Source organism: Notamacropus eugenii, chromosome 3, assembly GCF_028372415.1.
Source record: "Notamacropus eugenii isolate mMacEug1 chromosome 3, mMacEug1.pri_v2, whole genome shotgun sequence".
NCBI lineage: Eukaryota > Metazoa > Chordata > Mammalia > Diprotodontia > Macropodidae > Notamacropus > Notamacropus eugenii.
In genome coordinates, this window is record NC_092874.1 from 130,136,697 (window position 1) to 130,159,494 (window position 22,798).

At 36.1% G+C, this 22,798-nt stretch overlaps 1 protein-coding gene across 4 annotated transcripts in view; it reads left to right on the plus strand.

Annotated features, from left to right (window-relative positions):
- Positions 1–22,168, plus strand: part of FAM3C (FAM3 metabolism regulating signaling molecule C) — a 66,382-nt gene extending 44,214 nt beyond the window's left edge. For 3 of the 4 annotated variants that reach the window (XM_072652900.1, XM_072652899.1, XM_072652901.1), the window contains exons 7-10: positions 265–315; positions 1,022–1,106; positions 20,423–20,549; positions 21,251–22,168. In XM_072652900.1, coding sequence (XP_072509001.1) covers positions 265–315; positions 1,022–1,106; positions 20,423–20,549; positions 21,251–21,340 — 353 coding nt within the window. In that variant the 3' untranslated portion in view covers positions 21,341–22,168. The remainder of the gene's footprint in view (positions 1–264; positions 316–1,021; positions 1,107–20,422; positions 20,550–21,250) is intronic. The other variant, XM_072652902.1, reaches the window with a different exon arrangement.
- Positions 22,169–22,798: the final 630 nt, after the last annotated feature.

The window sequence follows — 22,798 nt, forward strand, 5'->3', positions numbered from 1 at the left end:
AGGATGAAAAAGGGTATTAGGGAACATCAGGAATCCTTAGACAGCAGCTTAGGAGGAGAAGTGACCATTAGGGAGCAATGGAATCCCTCTTCTCATCTGACTTTTGATATTATCACGTTATGTTTTATAGGTTTGAATTAAATTATTAGGACTCTAGAGTTTTAAATTTTGTTACTTTTAGCTTACTACCTCTTAAATAATTTCATATCCATAAGTTAAAACTCAGTCATTATGTGTTTTGATCTGAAATATTTATCTCTGTAGGAAAAACAGGAGAAGCATTACGCACTGAATACTTTGATATGTGGGGAGGAGGTAAGCAGTAATATACTCTCTTAAATGACTCACTCCTATCTAATACTGACTGCTTGATAATTTCTTAGAATTAAAGAATGAATGAATAACCAATTTGTTATGCATTGCTTTGTGTAAAGCACTGTACTAAGTACTAGGGATACAAAAAGAAATATGAGATAGGCCCTGTTCTCCAGGAGCTTATATTTTAACGGAAAGCATGTAAACATGTAAAGATCATCAGCTTCAAGTCAGGTGGAAAGGCTCAGTGGTCCTTAAGGCCAGTCCACTAGGCAAACAGTAATGCATCTTCTTCAGTGACATTTCTTTTTGAACTCTTATCAGTTTCTTATGCATTTAACTGTGTCAAAGACTTTAGTGACGGTATTTGGGGGAACTTCAGAGCTGTGGTTGCTGAGAAGTCAGGGGCTAACTTGAAGAGGCAGTTACCAGACTACATCTCTACAAGAGTTTCTTCCCTGGATAATGGTTATGAGTGTTAAGCTGAAAGCAGGGCTGGTGGTCTGAGGTACTGCTATTGCTCGGACTCGTAGGTTTACCTATCCACTGGTGGCAGTAGTGACAGGGATGGTCCGCTCCTTCTGCTTAGGGTTGCTTTCATGGATTAGATGAGGGCCAGGCTTGAAATAGGCCTGGTGACAGAGGTTGGAGGTGGGGGATCGAGTTGCTCCGTCATTAAAAATTTAATTATTTTTGTTCTCTTTAGATGTGGCACCATTTATTGACTTCCTTAAGTCTATTCAGGATGGGACCATAGTTTTAATGGGAACATATGATGATGGAGCAACCAAGTATGTATGGATTTTTTCTACATTAAGACCTTTATAAATGAATATGTGTATATCAAAGCAGTCTTTTACTGTTATGAAGGGCACATTTTTATTTTGTTAAGAGTTTTAAATATAAGATGAGAGTGATTGTCAGAAGAAAAATTCTGTAAATTCTGTATAAATCTAAATCTAAGTCTCTACAACATCTATGTTGTCAAAATTTAGATGTTTCTCTTTCTCCCTCCCCCCAATTATTGATCAGAGACAACATATATATATATATATATATATATATATATATATACACGTATATATAATAGAATAGCACATACTTAAAATACACAGAAATATACAATATACATATATATGCATAAATGCAGGAGAGAAAATGTTTTGCTCTTTGAGGAGAAAGTTTTTTTTATCTTAATTGTAGTCTGTGTACACTTGATAGGCATATTTATTACTATGCTTTTTCTACCCTGTTCTAAAGTAGTATTGCTGAACCTCAGGGTTTCTTCCAACCTTCTGTTATTATGCTTAGAATTCCTTCGTAGGAACAAGGACTGGAAAGATCTGTACACATTAATAGCTCATTAAACTATTATGAACCTTAAACACAAAGTCCATCAGTCCTTGAAAGCTTTAGCAGAAAGTTCAATTTATTTGGCAGAAGTGTAGGTCAGTCCAGGGGTGGGGAACCTGTAACCTGGAGGCCACATGTAGCCCTGAAAGTGGTCCTTTGACTGATTCCAAACTTCACAGAACAAATCCCCTTAATAAAAGGATTTTTTCTGTAAAACTTCTACTTGGTCAGAAGGCCACATCCAAGGACCTAGAAGGCCATATGTGGCCTCAAAGCCACAGGTTCCCCACCCCTGGTCAGTTATTCAATTGATAACATTTATTAAGCACCCACTATGTCCTAGGTGCTGTTCTCATCACTGGAGCAAAACTCTAATGTACGCAATTAAAATTTTTGCTTCTTTAGTTTTACATATTTTCTTTAGTTGGTATTAATGTATAGAATGTTTTAATTTTCTGAATATAAAACAGTGAGATTATACTTCAAAATATTTTCCTAAAAGAAATCAAATTCAGCATAGGTTTAGTGTTAGTCATGTGTATTACAATATTATCAATTTGTTCTATGTTTTCAGCATATCCACTATTTTAATGTATTCAGAGGATTACATTGATTAGGATTATATCTGAAAATATTGCCATTAGTAAATAAAAGGTACTTTTTGACCATGGGGACTGTTAAACTCCTCCTCCTCCCATGTTATTGTGTGGTGGGTAAAGACAACTTTAAATTGATGAGCTTGTTTATTACTTTGATGAAAGAAGGCAGTGGGGTCATTAATTTCTAACTTGTCCATAGAGATAAGTGAAGTCTGTAGTACTTTGTAGTGGCAAGTGTATAATTGAGGAACCTTTGAAGTAACTCATCAATTACCCACCAACTGTTGGGATGAGCCAGAAGCTCTAAGTCTACTAACAGACTAGGTGCCTACTTCAACAAAACAAGGAAAATTCTTCAGTTTGAAGTCCTTCTTCCTTATGCAAGTGTGTATGTAGAAGGCTTAAATTTGAGCCTGCCCCTTTCACTTGTATAATACTTTGAGGTCATAAATAATAATGACAAAAGTTGGTTTAGATCTCTTCTTTCTACTTTAGTAACAGCTTTTGGTACATTTGTGCATGTCAGCAACAGACATGAGGTTATAACTAAAGACATAGTTCTGGATTTTACTGCAGAAATAATATCCTATATACAGCTTAGTATAAATTAAGTAAATCTCTAGTTTAAGTAAGCAAGCTAAACTCAATTTGAGCTTATTTTTAATCTTGGTTTCATCTATTTGGAGCCATATTTTTTTTTAAAGTTCCTTTCTACCTAATTTTTTAAAAAGTATCAGAACCATAGAGTTATAGTTAGAAGCAGCCTTGGGTTCAACCACCAAGTGACTGGAAGCTCACTGCCTAATGAGAAAACTTATTCGATTGTTGAAAGAACTATATCATTAAAATGTATTTGTTAAATTATTCTGAAATATGTTTTTGTAACTTCTCCCCATTGTTGCTGGTTTTGCTGTATGGAATGACAGAATAAGTCTATTCTTTTTACATGATACCTTTTAAAATAGGTAGAGGTAGCTATAGAAAATATAATAAATAGCTTTCTTTTCACCCCCAGTTGATGAGCACTCCCTTGATTTTCATTTTTTTGCCACCACCAAAAGAGTTGATAGAAATATTTTTGTACAAGTAGGTCTTTTTTCTTTGATCTTTGGAATATGTCTTTTTTTCTTTTTTTTTAAAAAATACCACATATTTGCATGTCACATAGCTTACAATTTACAGAGCCACTTTCATATATATTCTGTCACTGGTTAACATAACACCATTTTCCACTAGCAGAGGAACATTGCCCTTTTTTATTTGTTTTATCCACTCTGATGTACTCTTTATTTAGTCTCTTCTGGGCTTTAGATTTCCTGACAGATTTCCATGCCACACTTATATTCATGCCTGTTTAGGAACCTTTATTCTTTTCTTTCACATTCCTCTAGGGTCTTAATGCAGTGCTTAAGTACTTAATGGTTGGTTGGTGATTATGGTGAGAATTTTTTACAAAAAATTTCCTAGCTTTTATTGGACATTTTCCCTCACTTTTGGAACCACTAGTCATGCATTCATACCTATCTATCTTTTTTTCCTTAACTTTTTGAAATCTGTTCTCCTCTTGTCTCATGTACATTTTTTATATATTCCTTTTCTTTACTGTTTCTAATTGAAAATGGACATTTTTATGCTTAAGTTACTCTTTTTCCATGTAACCAACTAATTATTTCTTGTTAATTAGAATTAATTTCAAAATAGTAGTAACCCTTGCTGAATAAGAAAATTAGCAGCAAAGCATGTGTCAAATATTGCTGTTCTAGTTTCTTTGAAATTATACTACCAAAAGATGTTAGGATAATTGAAACTTCCTGTGCTTTGCACTTGCTTTTGTGCCAGTATTATAATCTCTACCAGGAAAGCATCATCTGGGGCAGCTAGGTGGCACAGTAGATAGAGCACCAGCCCTGGAGTTAAAAGGGCCTGAGCACATAACTGGCCTCAGACATTTACTAGCTGTGTGACCCTGAGCAAGTCACTTAACTCACTAACACCACCCCTCTCACTCCCCCCCTCCCCAAAAGAAAGAAGGAAGCATCGACACTATATCCTTCTTGATTACATAATAAAACCATTGTCTTATTTTTATACACTACATGTTATTATATGGAAGACATTTTAATTACAAGAACATTTTCAATAATTGACATGGTTGTCAGTTGATAAGTTAACATGCCACACAAACCCTGTGCCTATAAATAAAAGGTGATGGGAGGAGGTGGAAAAAAAAGGACTAGCAGGTCAGTAGGGTGATAAACAAAGGCTTCATGTAGAAGGTTATATTTAAGCTGAGCCTTGAAGGAAACTATTAAGAGGCAATGATGAGGAAGGAGTTCATTCCAGGTCTGTAATAAAGCCAAAGTAAAGGTATGTAGATGGAGCATCATGGCAATAAAGCCACTTTGGCTAGATTGTAGCGTGTGTGAAAGGGAATGATATGTTAAGGAGATTTTAAAGATAGGAGTGGTCCAGTTTGAGAAGGGCTTTAAAAGCAAAACAGAAGCATTTATATTTGATTTTGGAGGTGATAAGGAATCACGGTAGTCTAAGCTGAATGAAGTGATTCTGTCTGTGCTTTGGGAAAATCACTTTGGCAACTGTGGAGAATAGATTGGAAAGCAGGAACTACTTAGGCTATTGCAGTAGTCTTAAAGTAAAAGCAATGAGGGTCTGAGCTAAGGAGGAAAAATGTGATTGTATGCAAGGCAAGTTGGGGGAGATGGAAAGATTTGGCAACCTGTTGAATACGTGGAGTTGTTCACCCAGGTTAATGAACTAAGAGACTTGAAAATATCACATTGGCAGAAATAAGGAAGTTTGGAAGAGGAATGGATTTGGGGAAAAGGATAATAAGTTCTCTTTTAGTCATGTTTGATTTTGTGACTCCTGTTGGACATCTAGTTTTAAATTATAGGGGTGGTTGTTGTCCTTCATCTTCGAAGAGGACCAAAATGACACCATTGTAAAGTGAAATTTCATTGTGTCTGACTGTGGCTGATCAGACCAGTATGGGCTTGGAATGCTCTACCGCAAGTTGGGCATGGATAGTCGGTGCGAATATTTGGGTGAATATCCCAAATTTGCACATCCTGCGTTTACTTTGTGCTGTCTCAGTTCTGCTTTGCTCAAAGAGCACAGCATCTTTTCTTATGTGGGCACAATATGCTGAGCGGTCCTGTGCCAGTGTCTCCCATGTTGCATATCAAATCCAAAGTTCTTGAGAGAGACCTTGAGAGTGTCCTTGTATCATTTCTTCTGGCCACCATGTGATCACCTGCCCCATGCAAGTTCTCCATAAAATAGTCTTTTTGGCAAACGTACATTTTGCATTCGAACAACGTGGCCAGCCCATTAGAGTTGCGCTCTCTGAAGCATCGTTTGAATACTTGGCAATTCAGCTCTAGCAAGGACTTCAGTGTCTGGTACCTTATCCTGCCCGGTGATCCTCAGAATCTTCCTAAGACAGTTCAAATGGAAACAATTCAGTTTTCTGGCATGGCACTGGTAGACTGTCCATGTTTCACAGTCTTACAACAATGAGGTCAGCACAATGGCTCTGTAGTCCTTCAATTTGGTAGTCACCCTAATACCTCTTTCCCAAACTTTTCTTCGGAGCCTCCCAAACACTGAGCTAGCTCTGGCGATGCATGCATCAACCTCATTGTCAATGTGTACATCCCTGGAAAGTACACTACCAAGGTAAGTGAACTTATCCACAGCATTCAGAACTTCTCCATTTGTTGTAATTGATGGTTCCACATATGGATGGTGTGGTGGTGGCTGATGGAGCACCTGTGTTTTTTTGGTGTTAATTATTAGGCCAAAATTAGCACAGGCAGCAGAGAATTGATCCATACTTTCTTGCATCTCAGCTTCAGAGGCTGCATTGAGTGCACAATCATCTGCAAGCAGAAAATCATGCACCAGCACTCCCTGCACTTTGGTCTTGGCTTGTAGCCTTTTCAAATTGAAGAACTTACCATCAGTATGGTAGTTGACCTTGATGCTACGTTCATCCTCATTGAAAGCATTTGTCAACATGGCTGAAAACATCATGCTAAAAAGCATGGGAGCAAGCACACAAGCCTGTTTCACTCCATTGGTGACTAGGAAGGCACGAGAGATTTGTCTATTATCCAGAACCCGAGCAAACATACCATCGTGAAATTGATGTACGATATTGATGTACTTCTCCAGGCAATTAAATTTTGACATAATTTTCCATAAGCCCTCATGACTAACAGTGTCAAGGGCCTTGGTCAGATCTCCAAACGTTGTGTACAGACCTGTACTGCTCCTGGCATTTCTCCTGGAATTGTCGGGCAACAAACACCATATCCACTGTTCCTCAGCCCTTTCTGAAGCCGTAGTGGCTCTCAGGTATATGACCATCTTCCAAGTGAAGGAGGACTCTAGGAAGAAGTTTGCCAGCAATGACTAAGAGAGAGATCCCCCTGTGATTGTTGCAGGCAGGACAACTTATTCCCTTTACCCTTATAGAGGTGGACAGTGGAGGCATCCTTGAACTTCTGAGGGATAATCTCCTCTTGCCATATAACCTGGAAAATTTGAGTCAACTTTCGTATGAGCAATGGTCCCCCTACCTTGTAAATCTCAGCTGGAATAGAAGCAGCACCAGGTGCTTTGCCACATGAAAGGAACCTAATGACCCTCAAAACCTCTTCTTCAGTTGGAAATTCAGCTAAGGAGGGATTGACTTCAACCTGAGGTAAAATGATCAATGGCCTTACCATTGATTGATGATGGTCTGTTGAGAATACTAGGGAAGTGTTCAGCCCATCTCTTTAGGATCATGTCCTTATCACTAATTGATGTGGCTCCATCAGCACTGAGTAATTGTGATTTTGGTCCATAAATAGCTTTCAGGGAATCATAAAAGTGCATTGGTTTGTTGCTATCAACATAAAACTGAATTTCATCTGCCTTCCCACTGAGCCAGGAATCCTGCATCTCGCTAAGCTTTGCTTGTACTTTGCTTTTGATGGAATTAAATGCTGCATTCTTAGAGGTGGATGAACTATCCTCCTGGTAAATCCTGTGGAGCAAATGAGACAGAAAAGGTATCAGTCAAATAGAAAATAATAAAATCAAGATAATAGTGTTAAAAAAAAAAAAGTAGTGACATTTCTAAGCACCTTATTTTGTATTTTAAAATAATTTTTTAAAATTAAAAATATTTTCTGTCCATTCCCATTTCCCATCAAATTACTGGAAAAGAAAAACAAGACTCTTGTTACAAATATATAGTCAAAAAAAATAAATGTCTTCATTTTCCAATTCTAAAACTGTGTCATTCTGTACATGGAGTCTGTTACCTCTCTGTTAGATGGTGAGTGATTGTCCCTCTGTAATCCCAGCCCATCATTGCATTGATCAGAGTTCTTAAGTCTTTATATTTTTTATTAATTAATTTGTTTTCAGTTTTCTACAATCACTTCCATAAGTTTTAGAATTTCTTACCCTCCTTTCCCCTCCCTTCTTCCCTCCCTCCCTGAAACAGCATGCAGTCTTACATGGGTTCTACACGTACATTCTTACTAAATACATTTTCACCTTAGTCATGTTGCATGGAAGAATTAAAATGGATGGGAGAAACCATGAGAAAAACCAAACCAAAACGAAACAAGACAAAACACAAGAGTCTGCTTCATTCTGCAGTGTAGTTCCATAGTTGTTTCTCTGAATGTGAACGGCATTTTGCCTTGAGTCCATTGGTAATTTTTTGGGTTCTTGCATTGCTGTGAAGAGCTAAGTCTACCAGAAAAATTCCTCAGAGACTCTGGTTGTTGCTGTGTACAAAATTCTCTTGGTTCCGTTCCTTTCACTAAGCATCAGTTCATATAAGTCTTTCCAGGCCTCTCTTAAGTCTTCCTGTTCATCATTTCTTATAGCACAATAGTATTCCATTACATTCATGTACCACAATTTGTTCAGCCATTCCTCAACTGATGTGCATCCCCTCGATTTCCAGTTCTTGGCCACCACAAAGAGAGCTGCTATAAATGTTTTTGTACGTGTGGAGCCCTTTCCCATTTCTACAATCTCTTTGGAATATACTTCCAGAAGTGATATTGCTGGGTCAAAGAGTATGCACATTTTTGTAACCCTTTGGGCATAGTTCTAAATTGCTCTCCAGAATGGTTGGATCACTTCCTAACTCCACCAACAATGAATTAGTGTTGCAACTCTTCCACATCTTCTCCAGCATTTATCATCTTCTTGTTTTGTCCGGTTAGCCAGTCTGATAGGTATGATGTGGTACATCACAGTTGTTTTGATTTGCATCTCTCTAATCAATTGTGATTTGGAGCATTTTTTCATATGACTATAGATAGCTTTAATTTCTTCCTCTGAAAACTGCCTGTTCATATTCTTTGATTATTTATCAGCTGGGGAATGACTTGTATTCTTGTACATTTGACTCAGTTCGCTATATATTTTAGAAATGGGTCCTTTATCATAGACACTAGTTGCAAAAATTCTTTCCCAGTTTTCTGCTTCCCTCTTAATCTTGGTTGCATTAGGTTTGTTTGTGCAAAAACTTTTCAATTTAATGTAATCAAAATTATTCATTTTGCACTTCGTAATGTTCTCTATCTCTTGTTTGGTCAAAAATTTCTTCATTCTCCATAAATCTGACAAATGCACTATTCCTTGCTCCTCTGATTTGTTTATAGTATCAATCTTTATTCCTAGATCATGTATGCATTTGGACTTTATTCTTGTGTATGGTGTCAGGCATTGGTCTATGCCCAGTTTCCACCATACTGTTATCCAGTTTTTCCAGTAATTTTTGTCTAACAGTGATTTCTTATCCCAGAAGCTAGAGTCCTTGGGTTTATCAAGCTGTAGATTGCAGTATTCATTAACTACAGTGTCTTGAGTACCTGACCTATTCCACTGGTCTACACCTCTGTTTCTTAGTCAGTACCAAGTGGTTTTGATGATTGTTGCTTTATAATACAATTTGAGATCTGGTAGGGCCAGGCATTTCTTTTCCCTAGGCTGCATTCCCTAGCATTTCTTTTCTTTAGTTCCCTTAATATTCTGAACTATTTGTTCTTCCAGATGAATTTTGATATTATTTTTTCTAGCTCTAGAAAATAATTATCTGGTAGTTCAATTGGTATGGCACTCAATAAGTAAATTAATTTAGGTTGAATTGTCATTTTTATTATATTGGCTCAGCCTACCCACAAGCAACTGTTGCTTTTCCATTTACTTAGATCTGACTTTATTTGTGTGAAAAGTGTTTTGTAATTGTGTTCATATAGTCCCTGGGTTTGTTTTGACAGGTAGACTCCCAGATATTTTATGGTGTCTTCTGTAGCTTTAAATGGGATTTCTCTTTCTATCCCTTGCTATTGGGCTTTGTTAGTAATATATAGAAATGCGGATGATTTATGTGGGTTTATTTTGTAAACTGCAACTTGGCCAAAGTTGTTTATTATTTCAGGTAGTGTTTTGCTTGATTCTCTGGGGTTCTCTAAGTATATTATCATATCATCTGCAAAGAGTGATAACTTGGTTTCTTCTTTGCCTGTTTTAATTCCTTCAATTTCTTTTTCTTATTGCTAAAGTTAACATTTCTAGTACCATACTGAATAACAGTGGTGATAATGGATATCCTTGTTTCACCTCTGGTCTTATTGGACATGCATCTAGCTTATCCCCATTACATATAATGCTTGCTGATGATTTTAGGTAGATAAGTGCTTATTATTTTATGGAAGGCTCCATTTATTCCTATGCTCTCCAGTGTTTTCAATAGGAATGGGTGTTCTATTTTGTCAAAAAGCTTTTTCTACATCCAATCATGGTTTCTGTTAGTTTTGTTGTTGATATGATCAATAATGCTGATCGTTTTCCTAATAATGAACCAGCCCTGCCTTCCTGGTATTATCCTACTAGATCATAATGTATTCTTGTGATAAGTTGCTGTGTTCTTTTTGCTAATATCTTATTTAAAATTTTTGCATCTATATTCATTAAAGAAATTGATCTATAATATTCTTTCTCTGTTTTGGCTCTTCCTGATTTAGGTATGAGAACCATATTTGTATCATAAAAAGAATTTGGTAGGACTTCTCTTCACCAATTTTCCCAAATAGTCTGTATAGTATTGGAATTAACTGTTCTTTAAATGTTCGATAGAATTCACTTGTAAATCCATCTGGCCCTGGAGATTTTTTCCTAGGGAGTTCTTTGATAGCTTGTTCAATTTCTTTTTCTGAGATGTGGTTATTTAAGTATTCAACTTCTTCTTCTGTTAATCTGGGCAATTTATATTTTTTTAAATATTCATCCGTCTCACTTAGACTGTCAAATTTATAGGCATACAGTTGGGCAAAGTAATTTCTAATTATTGTTTTAATTTTCTCATTGGAGGTGAGTTCACCCTTTTCATTTGTGATATTGGTAATTTGGTTTACTTGTTTTTTCTTTAATCAAATTGACCAAAGGTTTATCAACTTTATTGTTTTTTAATAAAACCAAGTCTTAGTTTTATTTATTAGCTCAATAGTTTTTTTTTATATATTCTGCTTTGGTTTTCAGTATTTCTGATTTGGTTTTTACTTGGGGATTTTCAATTTGTTCTTTTTCTAGCTTTTTCAGCTATGTGTCCAATTCACTGATCTCCTCTTTCTCTATTTTATTCATGTAGGTGTTCAGTGATATAAAACTTCCCCTAAGAACTGCTTTTTCAGTATCCCATAGTTTTGGTAGGTTGTCTCATTATTGTCATTCTCTTGAATGAAGATGTTTATTCTTTCTGTGATTTCTTGTTTAACACACTCATTCTTTAGGATTAAATTATTTAGTTTCCAGCTAATTTTTGGTCTGCCTTTCCATGGCCTTTTACATATAATTTTTATTGCATTATGATCTGAGAAGGATGGATTGGCTATCTCTGCCTTTCTGCACTGGATTGTGAGGTTTTTATGCCCTAGTACATGGTCAATTTTTGTATATGTGCCATATACCACTGAGAAAAAGGTATATTCTTTTCTATCCCCATTATCAAGTTCAGAGAGGGGGAGGCTGAGATCCCTCAGTAGTATACTTTTGATGTCTGTTCTTCTCTAAGAATTTGAATGCTATACCACTTGGAGCATATATGTTTATTAATGATATTGCTTCATTGTCTATGATGCTTTTTAGCAGGATATAGTTTCCTTCCTTATCTCTTTTGATTAGATCTATTTGTGCTTTTGCTTTGTCTGAGATTAGGATTGCCACCATTGCTATTTTTACATCAGCTGAAGCATAATATATTCTGCTCCAACCTTTTACTTTTACCCTGTTTGTATCCTCCTGTTTCAATTGTGTTTCTTGTAAATAACATGGTGTTGGATTATGGTTTTTAATCTATTCTGCTATCCATCTCCATTTTATGGGAAAGTTCATCCCATTCCCACTCACAGTTATGATTACTATCAGTGTGTTTCCCTCCATCCTCTTTTCTGCTGTTTATGCTTTCAGTTTTCCCTTCCCCTCCGCAGTAGTTTTAACTTTTGACCACTGCCTCCCTGTCTTTCCTCCCTTCTTTCAGCCTCCTCCCTTTTACTCCCTTTTTCCCTTACTACTTCTTTCCTCCCTTTTAGCCTCCCCTCCCTTTTCTTTCCCTTTCCCCTCCTACTGCCTGTAGAGCTGGTTAGATTTCTATACTTAACTGAGTTTGTTGTTCCCTCCTTGAACCAAATCAGATGAGAATATATCTGAAACAGTGCTCGTCTCCCTCCCCTCTTTCCCTCTACTGTAATGTTTTGGTTCCTCTTCCTGTGATGTAATTTACCCTTTTCTGCTTCTTCCTTTTCACATCTCCCATTACAATCCCATCGCACCTTTAAATCACTTTTTTTAATCATCCCTTCATTTAATTTATACCCACTCTCTCTATGTATATCCCTTTGAAATAGCATATTAAATATGGAATTCTCAAGATTAACAGTTATCATCTTCCCTTATAGGGATGTAAACAGTTTGCCTATATTGAATAACAAGTTTTTTTTCCCTTCTGTTTACCTTTTTATGCCTCTTTTGAAACTTGTGTTTGGAGATCAAAATTTCTATTGAGCTCTGATCTTTTCATCAGAAAGGTCTGAAAATCCCTTATTTCATTGAATGCTCGTGTCCTTGCCTGAATGAAATATTATGTTCGATTTTGTTGGGTATTCGATCCTTGGTTGTAGTCCCAGCTCCTTTGCCTTATAGAATATTATATTGCAATCCCTCTGATCTTTTAATGTGGAAGCTACAAGGTCCTGTGTGATCCTGACTGTAGTTTCTAGATATTTGAATTGTTTCTTTCTGCCTGCTTGCAGTATTTTCTCCTTCACTTGATAATTCTGGAATTTGGCAATGATATTCCTTGGTATTTTCAGTTTGGGATCCCTTTCAGGAATTGATAAGTGAATTCTTTCAGTGATTATTTTGCCCTCTGGATCTAGGACCTCTGGGCAGTTTTCCTTGATGATTTCTTGGAAGATGTTGTTCAAGCTCTTTTTTTTCATCATTGCTTTCCAGTAGACCAATAATTCTTAGATTTTCTCTCCTGGATCTATTTTCCAGGTCAGTTGTTTTTCCAATGAGATATTTTACATTTTCTTCTATTTTTTCATTCTTTAGATTCTGTTTGACTGATTCTTGATGTCTCATAGAGTCATTAGCTTCAACTTGCCCAATTCTAATTTTTATCAAATTGCTTTCTTCAGTTAACTTCTGTATCTCCTTTTCCACATGTCCAGTTCTTCCTTTCTTAAAAGCTATTTTCCAGTTAGTTTTTGTGCTTTCTTTTCCATTTGCCCAATTTTCTTTTTTCTGTGATTTTTTTTTCATATTGTAAAAATCATTGGCCACTTTTTCTTCTACTTCTCTAATTTGGCTTTTAAAATCCTTCTTGAGGCTTCCAAGGATGCACTTTGGGCTTGAGACCAGTTCATATTCTCTTCTGAAGTTTCAGATGGGAGTCCAGTACTGACCTCTTTGGTATTCCTGTTTTGATCCTTGTCCCCATAGAAAGATTTTATGGTCTTTTATGGTTTGATTCTTCCTCATAATGATCACCCTTTTCCTGGGTTTTAAAGTGAATCTCTGCTTCTGGGCCACAGGGGACTCTGTCTCATGGTTCTTGTGCTTAGAACTTGATGCTTTGTGTATTGTGGCCTCTGGTTCTTTAAGCTAGAAGCTAAAATGCTGCAGCTTACCTTGTGCTAGGCTGGCTGATGTGCCAAAGCCGAGGCCATGTGAAGTCTTTCTGAGTTTTCTGAAGTTACTCTGGAGCTTGTTATGTTAAATGTTGGGGAGGGGTGATCTGGCCACAGGAAGTCTCCTCTCCTGAGGTAGGGCATAAGCAAGCTCAGGGGTTGGTGAACCCTGTCTACCGTGTCTGCCCCATCTGCGCTAGTGTCATGCCCCAGCACAACCAGGGGTCCTGGTTTTGGTGATTACAGGCTCAACCACCCTGGGGCTCAGGATCTCCTGGTTTGCTGAGGTGTGGCTGTCTGAGACAGCTCCAGTCCTGCACTGGTCCCCTTCAGTCACAGCACGAGGGCCCCCCCCTCCCCCTTTGTGTTTTTCCTAGCCTCACAGGCTAACAGATTGTTTACCCCTTTGGCTGATCCCACTGTTCCAGGATTTTTCCTGGGGAAATATTTTCTGGGCTTTTCAAGGTCAAGAAAGGGAGGGGGATAGCACTTACAGATCATTCTACCATTTTGGCTCCTGTAAGTTCAAGTAGGTGACTTACAGACATTTAATCTGTGGGCTGATAGTCTCAGGAGTGATTGCTGCAGTTACCTGGGGTTCTGTGGTTCTCTCTCGCTCCTTCCACTGGACTTCTGTCCTGTCCTGGGCTGATGTATTTGAGAATCCGCAGTGCTACTGCTGCTTCAGACTACTTGGGGCTTCCTGCTCAACTTTGCAATGGCTTGTCTGCGCTGGTACAGCCTGGGCGCAGTGTGCCCCTCCAGCCCCATGCAACAGATCCTTTCTGTTGACCTTCTAGGCCATCCTGAGTTGGAAATCTGCCACACTCTGTCTCCTATTGTATTTTGCCACTCTAAAATTTGTTCAGATTCTCTTTTTAGAGGTATCTGAAGGGGAGTTTGTCTTAGAACTTAGGTGACTACTTGCTCTTACTTCACCATTTTGGCTCCACCACCATCCCCTAGAGTTCTTAAGTCTTTCAGGGCTGTTTGTCTTAAAATATTCTCCTGGTTCGGTTCTGCACTCTGCATCAGTTCATACTAGTCTTACCAGTTGTCTCTGAAACTGACTGTTTCATCATTTCTTCTGATGGTAGGATTTTGTTATGTTCATATACTATTATTTGTTCAGCCATTCCCCTGTTGATGTACACTCCCGTAATTTGCAATTCTTTGTTGCTACAGAAAGAGCTGCTATAAGTATTTTTATACATACATATCTTTTTTTTCTTTCTTCAATCTCTTTGGGATAGACCTAGTAGAGATATCTCTTAGTCAAAGATATGCACAAAGACGTGTAGTAATTTTGGTTTTAATTCCAAAATTCTTTCCAGAATGGATAGACTAGTTCACAGCTTCACCTTTTACATTAAAAAAAAATCAGATATATAAGAAACAGTGGAAAAAGCAAAGAGCATGCTAAATATTTATTTAAAATTTTAAATTTCAAATTGTTTCTGAACCTCTTAGTAGTAGAATAAACAGCTAGGCTAAATTATTTTATTATCTGAAAGCAAAATTTTAAATTATATGAATTGAAAGGACAGAAACCAAATACAGCTATGATTCAAGTATTAGTTCATCTTACCTGACTGTCCTCATAATTCAAAAAAAACAAACATATACACACACAGACACATACACACATTCATTTAGCTTCCATGAATCAAGCCAGAATTTGTATGTATTTTTGCTTTGTATCGCTAACAAAACCTAAATGTATAAAGCAACTTAAAAAAATTATTTTTTACTTGATGGCTTCATATAGGTGGCTTTTATATGGCAATCATTTGACTTTTTGGGTGTATTTTACTTTGTTGAATTAACATGTGCTACCATTTTGTGGCACGGGAACAAGTTCAATCTTTTGCAGGCTGTTTATTTTCTCCTTAGGTCTTTTTGCGGTCCAATATATTGGAACTAAAGTTTGAGTTTACTTCCCACATTTCTACAACTTCATTTTGGGATATTTGTGAACAGAGGATGTGCCCCCAATTAGATTGATTTGGGGTCCAGCTATGGACCCATTGGAAAGAGAGAATATAAAGTAGTGTTAGGACTTTAGCTGATATCCCAGGAAACCTCCTTGCTGACTGCTTTTAGTTTCCATGTGACTGGCTTTTTACTTGCTCGTATTTTTCTGAACAGCTTTTTTTTTCTTTTTTTAAAAATTAATTTTTTTTTCTAATTTTCAACATTCACTTCCATAAGATTTGAATTCTGAAATTTCACCCACCGCTCCAAGATGGCATGCAGTTTGATATAGGCGCTACATATACATTCATATTTAACATATTTTCATATTAGTCTCGTTGTAAAGAAGAATTAAAACCAATGAAAAGAACTCAAGAAAGAAGAAACAAAAAAGTCAGCAAATAGTATGCTTCGATCTGCCTTTGGACTCCAAAGTTCTTTTTCTGGATGTGGATAGCATTTTCCACCACAAGTCTTTTAGAATTGTCTTAGATCCTTGCATTACTTAGAAGAGCCAAGTCTGTCAAAGTTAGTCATTGTACAGTGTTGCTGTGACTGTGTTGCTCACTTCTCTCAGCATCAGTTCACATAAGCCTTTCCTGGTTTTTTTGAAGTCTACCTGCTCTTCATTTCTTATAGCACAGAAGTTTTCCATTATAAATATATACCACAACTTGTTCAAACATTCCCCAGTTTTTGGCATCCCCTCAAATTCCAATTATTGGCCTCCACAAAAATCTGCTATAAATATTTGTGTACGTACCCTCAATTTCCAATTCTAGGCCACCACAAAAAGAACTGCTATAAATATTTTTGTACATGTGGGTCCATTTCCACGTTTATGATATCTTTGGGATATAGCCCTAGAAGTAGTATTGCTGGGTCAAAGGGTAGGCACCGTTTTACAGACCTTTGGGCATAGTTCCAAATTGTTCTCCAGAATGATTGGATCAGTTCACAACTCCACTAACAATGCATTAATATTCCAATTTTCCCACATCTTCTCCATTACTTATGGTTTTCCTGTTTTGTCTTGTTAGCCGGTCTGATTGGTGTGATGTGGTACCTCAGAGTTGTTTGATTTGCATTTCTTTAATAATAATTTATCTGCTTTTTTTGTTTACTTAAATAATTTTTTCATTAAATTTTTTTTTATTCAAGAAAAATCTATTTCTCTCCTTCCTCCTTTTGGGCATAGTTAACAGAACTTAGTTTAACATCTTCCACTTAAATAGGCTTATATAAAAATAAGAATATCAAAATAACAGCATATAATCAAACTAGCATTAGCATAAAAATGTAAAAAGTTGTTACACAAAAACAAGAGTGAAATACAAACACTTATATGAATGATATACTTATTAATGATTTTCAGCACTTAATAATCATTGTTGTCAGATACAGCATGAAGCAGAGGACTGACTTGACATCAGGAAAACTTGGGTTCACATCTTAACTCTTATGATGCGGGGCAAATCACTTAATCTTTTAATGTCTCACGTAGCTATCTTAACTATAAGTTGATGAAAATTGTTGCTGTGCGTTGGTAAGAGTGACATTACAGGTTTAAACTAAAAGATAATAATCATTGCTTTATTTAGTTGTTGCCTTCTCACATCCTCAGTCTTTCCTTAATCACAAACTCTTTGGATGGTACATGTGGGTCATTTGGAACTCTTGTTACGTCAAAAGCCTTTAGAGATCTGGCTTTTAGAAGTTTAGATTTGTGTCCACAAATTCTCTACACTGTGGTAAGGTAGATTGTCAAATCACAGTATCATAGAATATTCTGTATTAAAATCTCATGATGGTCTTTTATTTTCCTCGCCAATCAGTGGTTTCCCCTATATTTAGCTTTTTAGTTGCCCTAATTTCTCCTGTCCAGAAGCCCCTAAATTACGTACTAATTAATTTGTGCCAAAAATTCATTGGAGTGTCTTAGGAAAAGTAGAGGTATCTTGTGAAGTTTCTGGAAAAGAGAATCAGAAAATTCTCAACCTACTTTTTGTCTAATAGTAGGGTTTAACTTTTATATGAATGTATTTTTGAGCAGAGTGTGATTGCTTCTTGCAAGTATTAGTTGCTAGAGAGATTTTATGTGACTATTTGTTGATGTAGATATTGTTTTCATTTATGTATTATATGTACTTAAATAGTTCTGAACTGGTTAGTTTTAATACTAGTTGGTAGCTACTAAGTGTTAGAGGCTGGATTTGAACTAGGCTCCTCCTGACTCCAGGGCCATTGTTCTATCCACTGCACCACCTATCTGGCCCTCCACCATTATGACTATGTAAAAATGCTCACAGTATTTTTAGCATTCAACAAAACTAACTTTTTGTTTGCTTCATTGTTCCACTCTTTCTGTAAAACCTACTCTTAAAATCTTCCTGGTAGGATTCTGGGAAGATGGAGGAATAGGTTAGAAAATTCCAAGCTTTCCAGATTCCCCCCCCCCCCCCCCCCCCCCTCCAAATATGGAGTGGTTAAAATAAATAAGAATAGGAGCAAAACAGTGGTATTCCTGGGACAGTGGAGAAAATCTGAAGAAAAATTCTAGAAAGATTTGGGCCTGCTGAAGAGTAAACACCTCCAGGGAAATTCTGCTTCAACAACAATCGGTTAGTTAGTTGGGTTGAGTTAGTTGAGTTGGGACACTCCCTCAACCCCAACCACAGGAACTTTTACCCTGGGCAGTGAGGTAAATGGGGCTTCTGAGCTGGGGAATATCGCAGGAACCTCTGCTGACAAGGAATACCAGACACAGCTGTACTGTGGAGATGTGGCAGGGTCAGGAAGGATCCAGCACACATCCAGTGAGTGCAGAAGCAATAGGGTGGAGATGCTGCTATCTGTGGGCACTTACTGGAGGCTGGAGGTCTCGGTTCAGTTTCAGCTCAGAGGGGAGAACTGAAGGAATATCTGAGGCCAGAAGTACCATCCCCCATGCTGCTAGTACTAGAAGTGATTACAGAAACTAAGCTGCTGCAAATTAAAAAAAAAAAAAAACCAACACAGGCAAAGGAGAAAGAATTCAGTCATAGAGAGTACTATGGGAATAGAAGAAGACCAGTTTCATCATCAGAGCAGGATAGTGAAACAAAGAAACTCTCTTTTTCCCAAAGAATAATTATTGTCAGATGGTCACCTGTCCAAAAATAATTTTAAAAATCAAATGAGAGAGACTGAGGAAAAACTAAAAATAAAAAGAGTAAGAACAATCCAAGAAAAACAAGGAGAATATGAAAAAAAGTCAACTAATTATAAAAAAAATCCAGAATCTTAAGGAAGAAAACAACTTCTTGAAAAGCAAAATTGGGTATGGGGCAAGCCAGTGAAGTTATAAGAGAACATGAAGTAATAAAATAAAATATAAAGCATGAAAATAATAGAAGAAAATATGAAACATCTCATAAGAAAAATAAACTTATCTGGGGAATAGATCAAAAAGACAAATCATAAGAATAATTGAACTCCCTGAAAACTATGATTAAAAAAATCTTGAATACAATAACACAAATAAAGAAAATTGTCCTGAAATATTAGGAAAAGAGGGGAAAGTAGAAATAGAAAAAATCCACTCATCACTACTTGAAAGATCCTACAAGGAAAACCCACAAGAATATCATAGCCAAATTCTGAAACCCCCAGCTCAAGGGTAAAATGCTACAGGCAATAAGAAAAAAGAGATTTAAATATGGTATTGCCACAGTTATAATCACACAAGACCTGGCAGTGGCAATACTAAAAGACTGCTGGTCTTGGAAAATTATATATCAAACAGCAAAAGAACTGGCATTCTGCCCAAAAATACACCCAGCCAAGCTAAGCATAATTCTGAATGAAAAAAAAATAAAGGAAATTTAATGAATTGTCAGACTTAGGATTTTGTTTAAAAAAAACAAAACAAAACGTACAAGACCTACAAGAGCCAAGAGAGATATAAGATACATACCGAAGACTAATTGCAATAGACTCAATAAGGATGGAATGTTTACCTTTTCTGTATGTAAAATGTATGTCTCAGATTGTCATTAGTAATTGGGTAGTTTGTAAGAAAGTTTGGGGTAGACCTGAGTATAAGATTTTTAAAAAGTAAAATCTTTTAGGAACAACTCAAAAGAGTAATTATCTTGTACAAATGAGATACAAGAAGAAGAACCAACACAAAGGATTTAGATGGGAGAGGAGGGCTGGTAGTTCTGGAAACCTACTGCCACTGGGAATGGATGGGTTCAAGAGGGAACAATACATATATATCTAGAAGAGTATAAAAGTCTTCTAAATTCAAAAGGAGATAAAATATTAAGGGGGTAGGGAGGAGAGGAGAAAGGAAGGATCTTTAGAGGGGAGGTTGATGGAATAGATGAAAGGGCATATAAAAAGGTGTTTAGACTAATGGGAATGGGAGGATAAGGGGGCGATGTAGATTAAGTAATAGGGTAAGGTAGCAGGTAGAAGTAGAGGAATCGGGAGGGGTAGGAAATGAGGTACACACAAACATAAAAACAAGTTCAGGAGTAGAATTTGTTAAGGAAATGATATGTATATATGTATATATATGTATCTATAAATATATTTGCACTTAATTGTAGCTTTTGGAGGTGGCGGTTGGAGAACAAAGTAAAAAGTACATAGCAGAAAACAAAAAAACAAAAGATGGGACAGCTCTAAACGTAACATGCAGTATTTATTATATAGGCTTTCTTAAGATGAAATTTTATTGTATGTTTTGAATCCTCTCATATTTTGCTGTGCACTTGACTGCTTTTTTAAATCTTTTCTTATTTTTTATTTAACTTTCAATATTTAAGTTTATAATGTATCTTTTTTTCTTATTGTATGTTTAAGTCTAAAATAAAAAAAAATCTTCTGGAGGGAAGTAGTATTCTTATATTTAATGCAGTTTATACAAGGTGTTTTCATATTATGTTCATTTATTTCCTCTCAAAGACTCAATAATGAGGCAAGATTACTGATTGCTTCGTTGGGAAGTACAGCAATAGCCAACCTTGATTTTAGAGACAACTGGGTCTTCTGTGGTGGAAAAGGTATCAAGACAAAAAGCCCCTTTGAACAGGTGAGTCTCCTAACTTCTCATATTATATTTTGGTGGATAAATTCAAAGTGCTTGGCATTCTACAAAAATATAATTAATTTTTTCCCAGTTACTCTTCACTTCAGTTAAATGGGTAGATATCAAATATAGTCATTTACCCTGTATGAGCGCTATGCTTATTAATTCACTATTTAGAAGTATCATAGTACTCTCTAGCTTCTGAAAATCTCAAATTTTTAAAAACCCCAAACTTTTTCATAATCCTTTCAATGCACTAGAACTATAGGTATAAATAATGGTAATTTAAAACTGTTTTTTCATCCTAATCTTTGGAATGATGAGTAGTTAACACTACAAATACTGGTACATTTAATCTGGGAAATTGTTATAATTTTTTATGTTTTATATTACATCCAAATTTCCTTATTCTGAGAGCTTAGCATTAGAACTATGTGAACTTGATTTTGAATTATAGCAAAAGTATGTAATATGTTTACTAACTCAATAAATATCATACTTTTTTGCCTGCTATTAAGTAATGGAGTCTTTGTTATTGACATTTAACTAAGTGGAATTCATAAATATTTTCTTGGTCATGCCTTCTTCACTATAATAAACATAGTAGTACCTGTGCCAAAAACAAATCAAGCTTGTAGATCAGCTTGATGGTGTTTGTTACTGTGGTGAGTTTGTGGTGGTTTTCTTTTTTTCTTCTTTTGCAGCACATAAAGAACAACAAGGACACAAACAAATATGAAGGATGGCCAGAAGTTGTAGAAATGGAAGGGTGCATCCCCCAAAAGCAAGACTGAACAATATGAAGAATGTTAGAGAAAATTATCTTTCCGCTATTGATGGAAATGCTATGAAGGAGATATTACTATGTAAATATTTTGAGAGTATACGTCCATCTTGTCAGTTATGCATGAGTATCCACTCTTCCAAATCAGGATTATTTATTGCTAACCTAAAGAATAAGCTTTGTAAATAGGTCCACCATAACGAACCTTTTCTAAGCTACTGTCTCTAAAAGCACAGGATTTAGATTGCGTTATGAAAAACAACATCTTTAAGATGTAGAAATGTCTTTAAGCACACATTGTGAAGAAATTATGAAAACTGGTATACTCTTGTTTTATAGATACAATTGCTATAAGAATGTGGCCATTGTAAAAGTAAAGAGTTTTGTTGGGGTGGGTGGGGGAGCTAAATTTTTTTTTTTTTAAATATACTGCCCTTTTAAAGGCAGTAGTCAGTCTTTAATAAAGAAGTATTTGACTAGTTGTATATATTCCGGAATTTTGCTTTGCTGTCTAATAGTCAATACCCTTCCTGCTCTACCTCATTCCTTCCCCACCTTATTTCCTCACATCCCACAGAGACTTCTGGCCAATAAGATTTTAAGATATAGAATTAGAATGTTTGATATAGAAATTTAGATCAGGTTGCAAAAAGCACAAACATCCTTTTTGTCTAAAAGAAGTGATAAAAGAAATGTATAAATGTATATGATTTGAAATACAACTTGAAATAATTTGTATTTATGATGCAAGTAAGTTAACCTTGTAGCAGCCATTTAAAGAATGACCCTGATATAGTTTAGCAGTGTGGTCATAGAAATAAACAGATTTTTAAAATTATTATTTTTGTATGTATTTCTCTGACCATCATTCACTCTTGTTTGATGAAATTCTACAATTTTTGACCAGTATTCTGAATGCTCATATCCATAAAAATGAAATGCCCTCCCTAATTTGTCACTTTTGATTTCTTCTAGCAAAAATAGTCAGTGAAAGAGTGGGTTGAGCTTTCCAGAAAACACAAATGCCAGAGAAGCTTCTGTGCATTCAGTCATTTATGCACCTCTACAATCAGCAATACTTTGTAACTGTTAAGATATTTGACAGGGCTAATGTATTTTCAGAATTTTAAGTGTATATCTCGAAATACCCAATAATAGGCTAGTTAATTTTTTCAGAAATATTTAAGTTAGACCATATCATGATAATTTTATATTCAATTTTGCACAAAAATATGAGAAATCCAAGTTTTTTTAAACATCTGGAACTGTCAGTTTGCTGAGTTTCAGTTTTTTTCTCAACATCATTTACAGACTACGTAAGTGGCATGAATGGTATAATCTTGGAGTAAACCATTAGCAGAAGTTAACATTTTACATGGTACATGTAGTGCTGACACAACAGTTGCAAAACTATCAGAATTTTAATAACTTGTACTGATAAACTAGGAGATTTTGTATTTTACTTTGT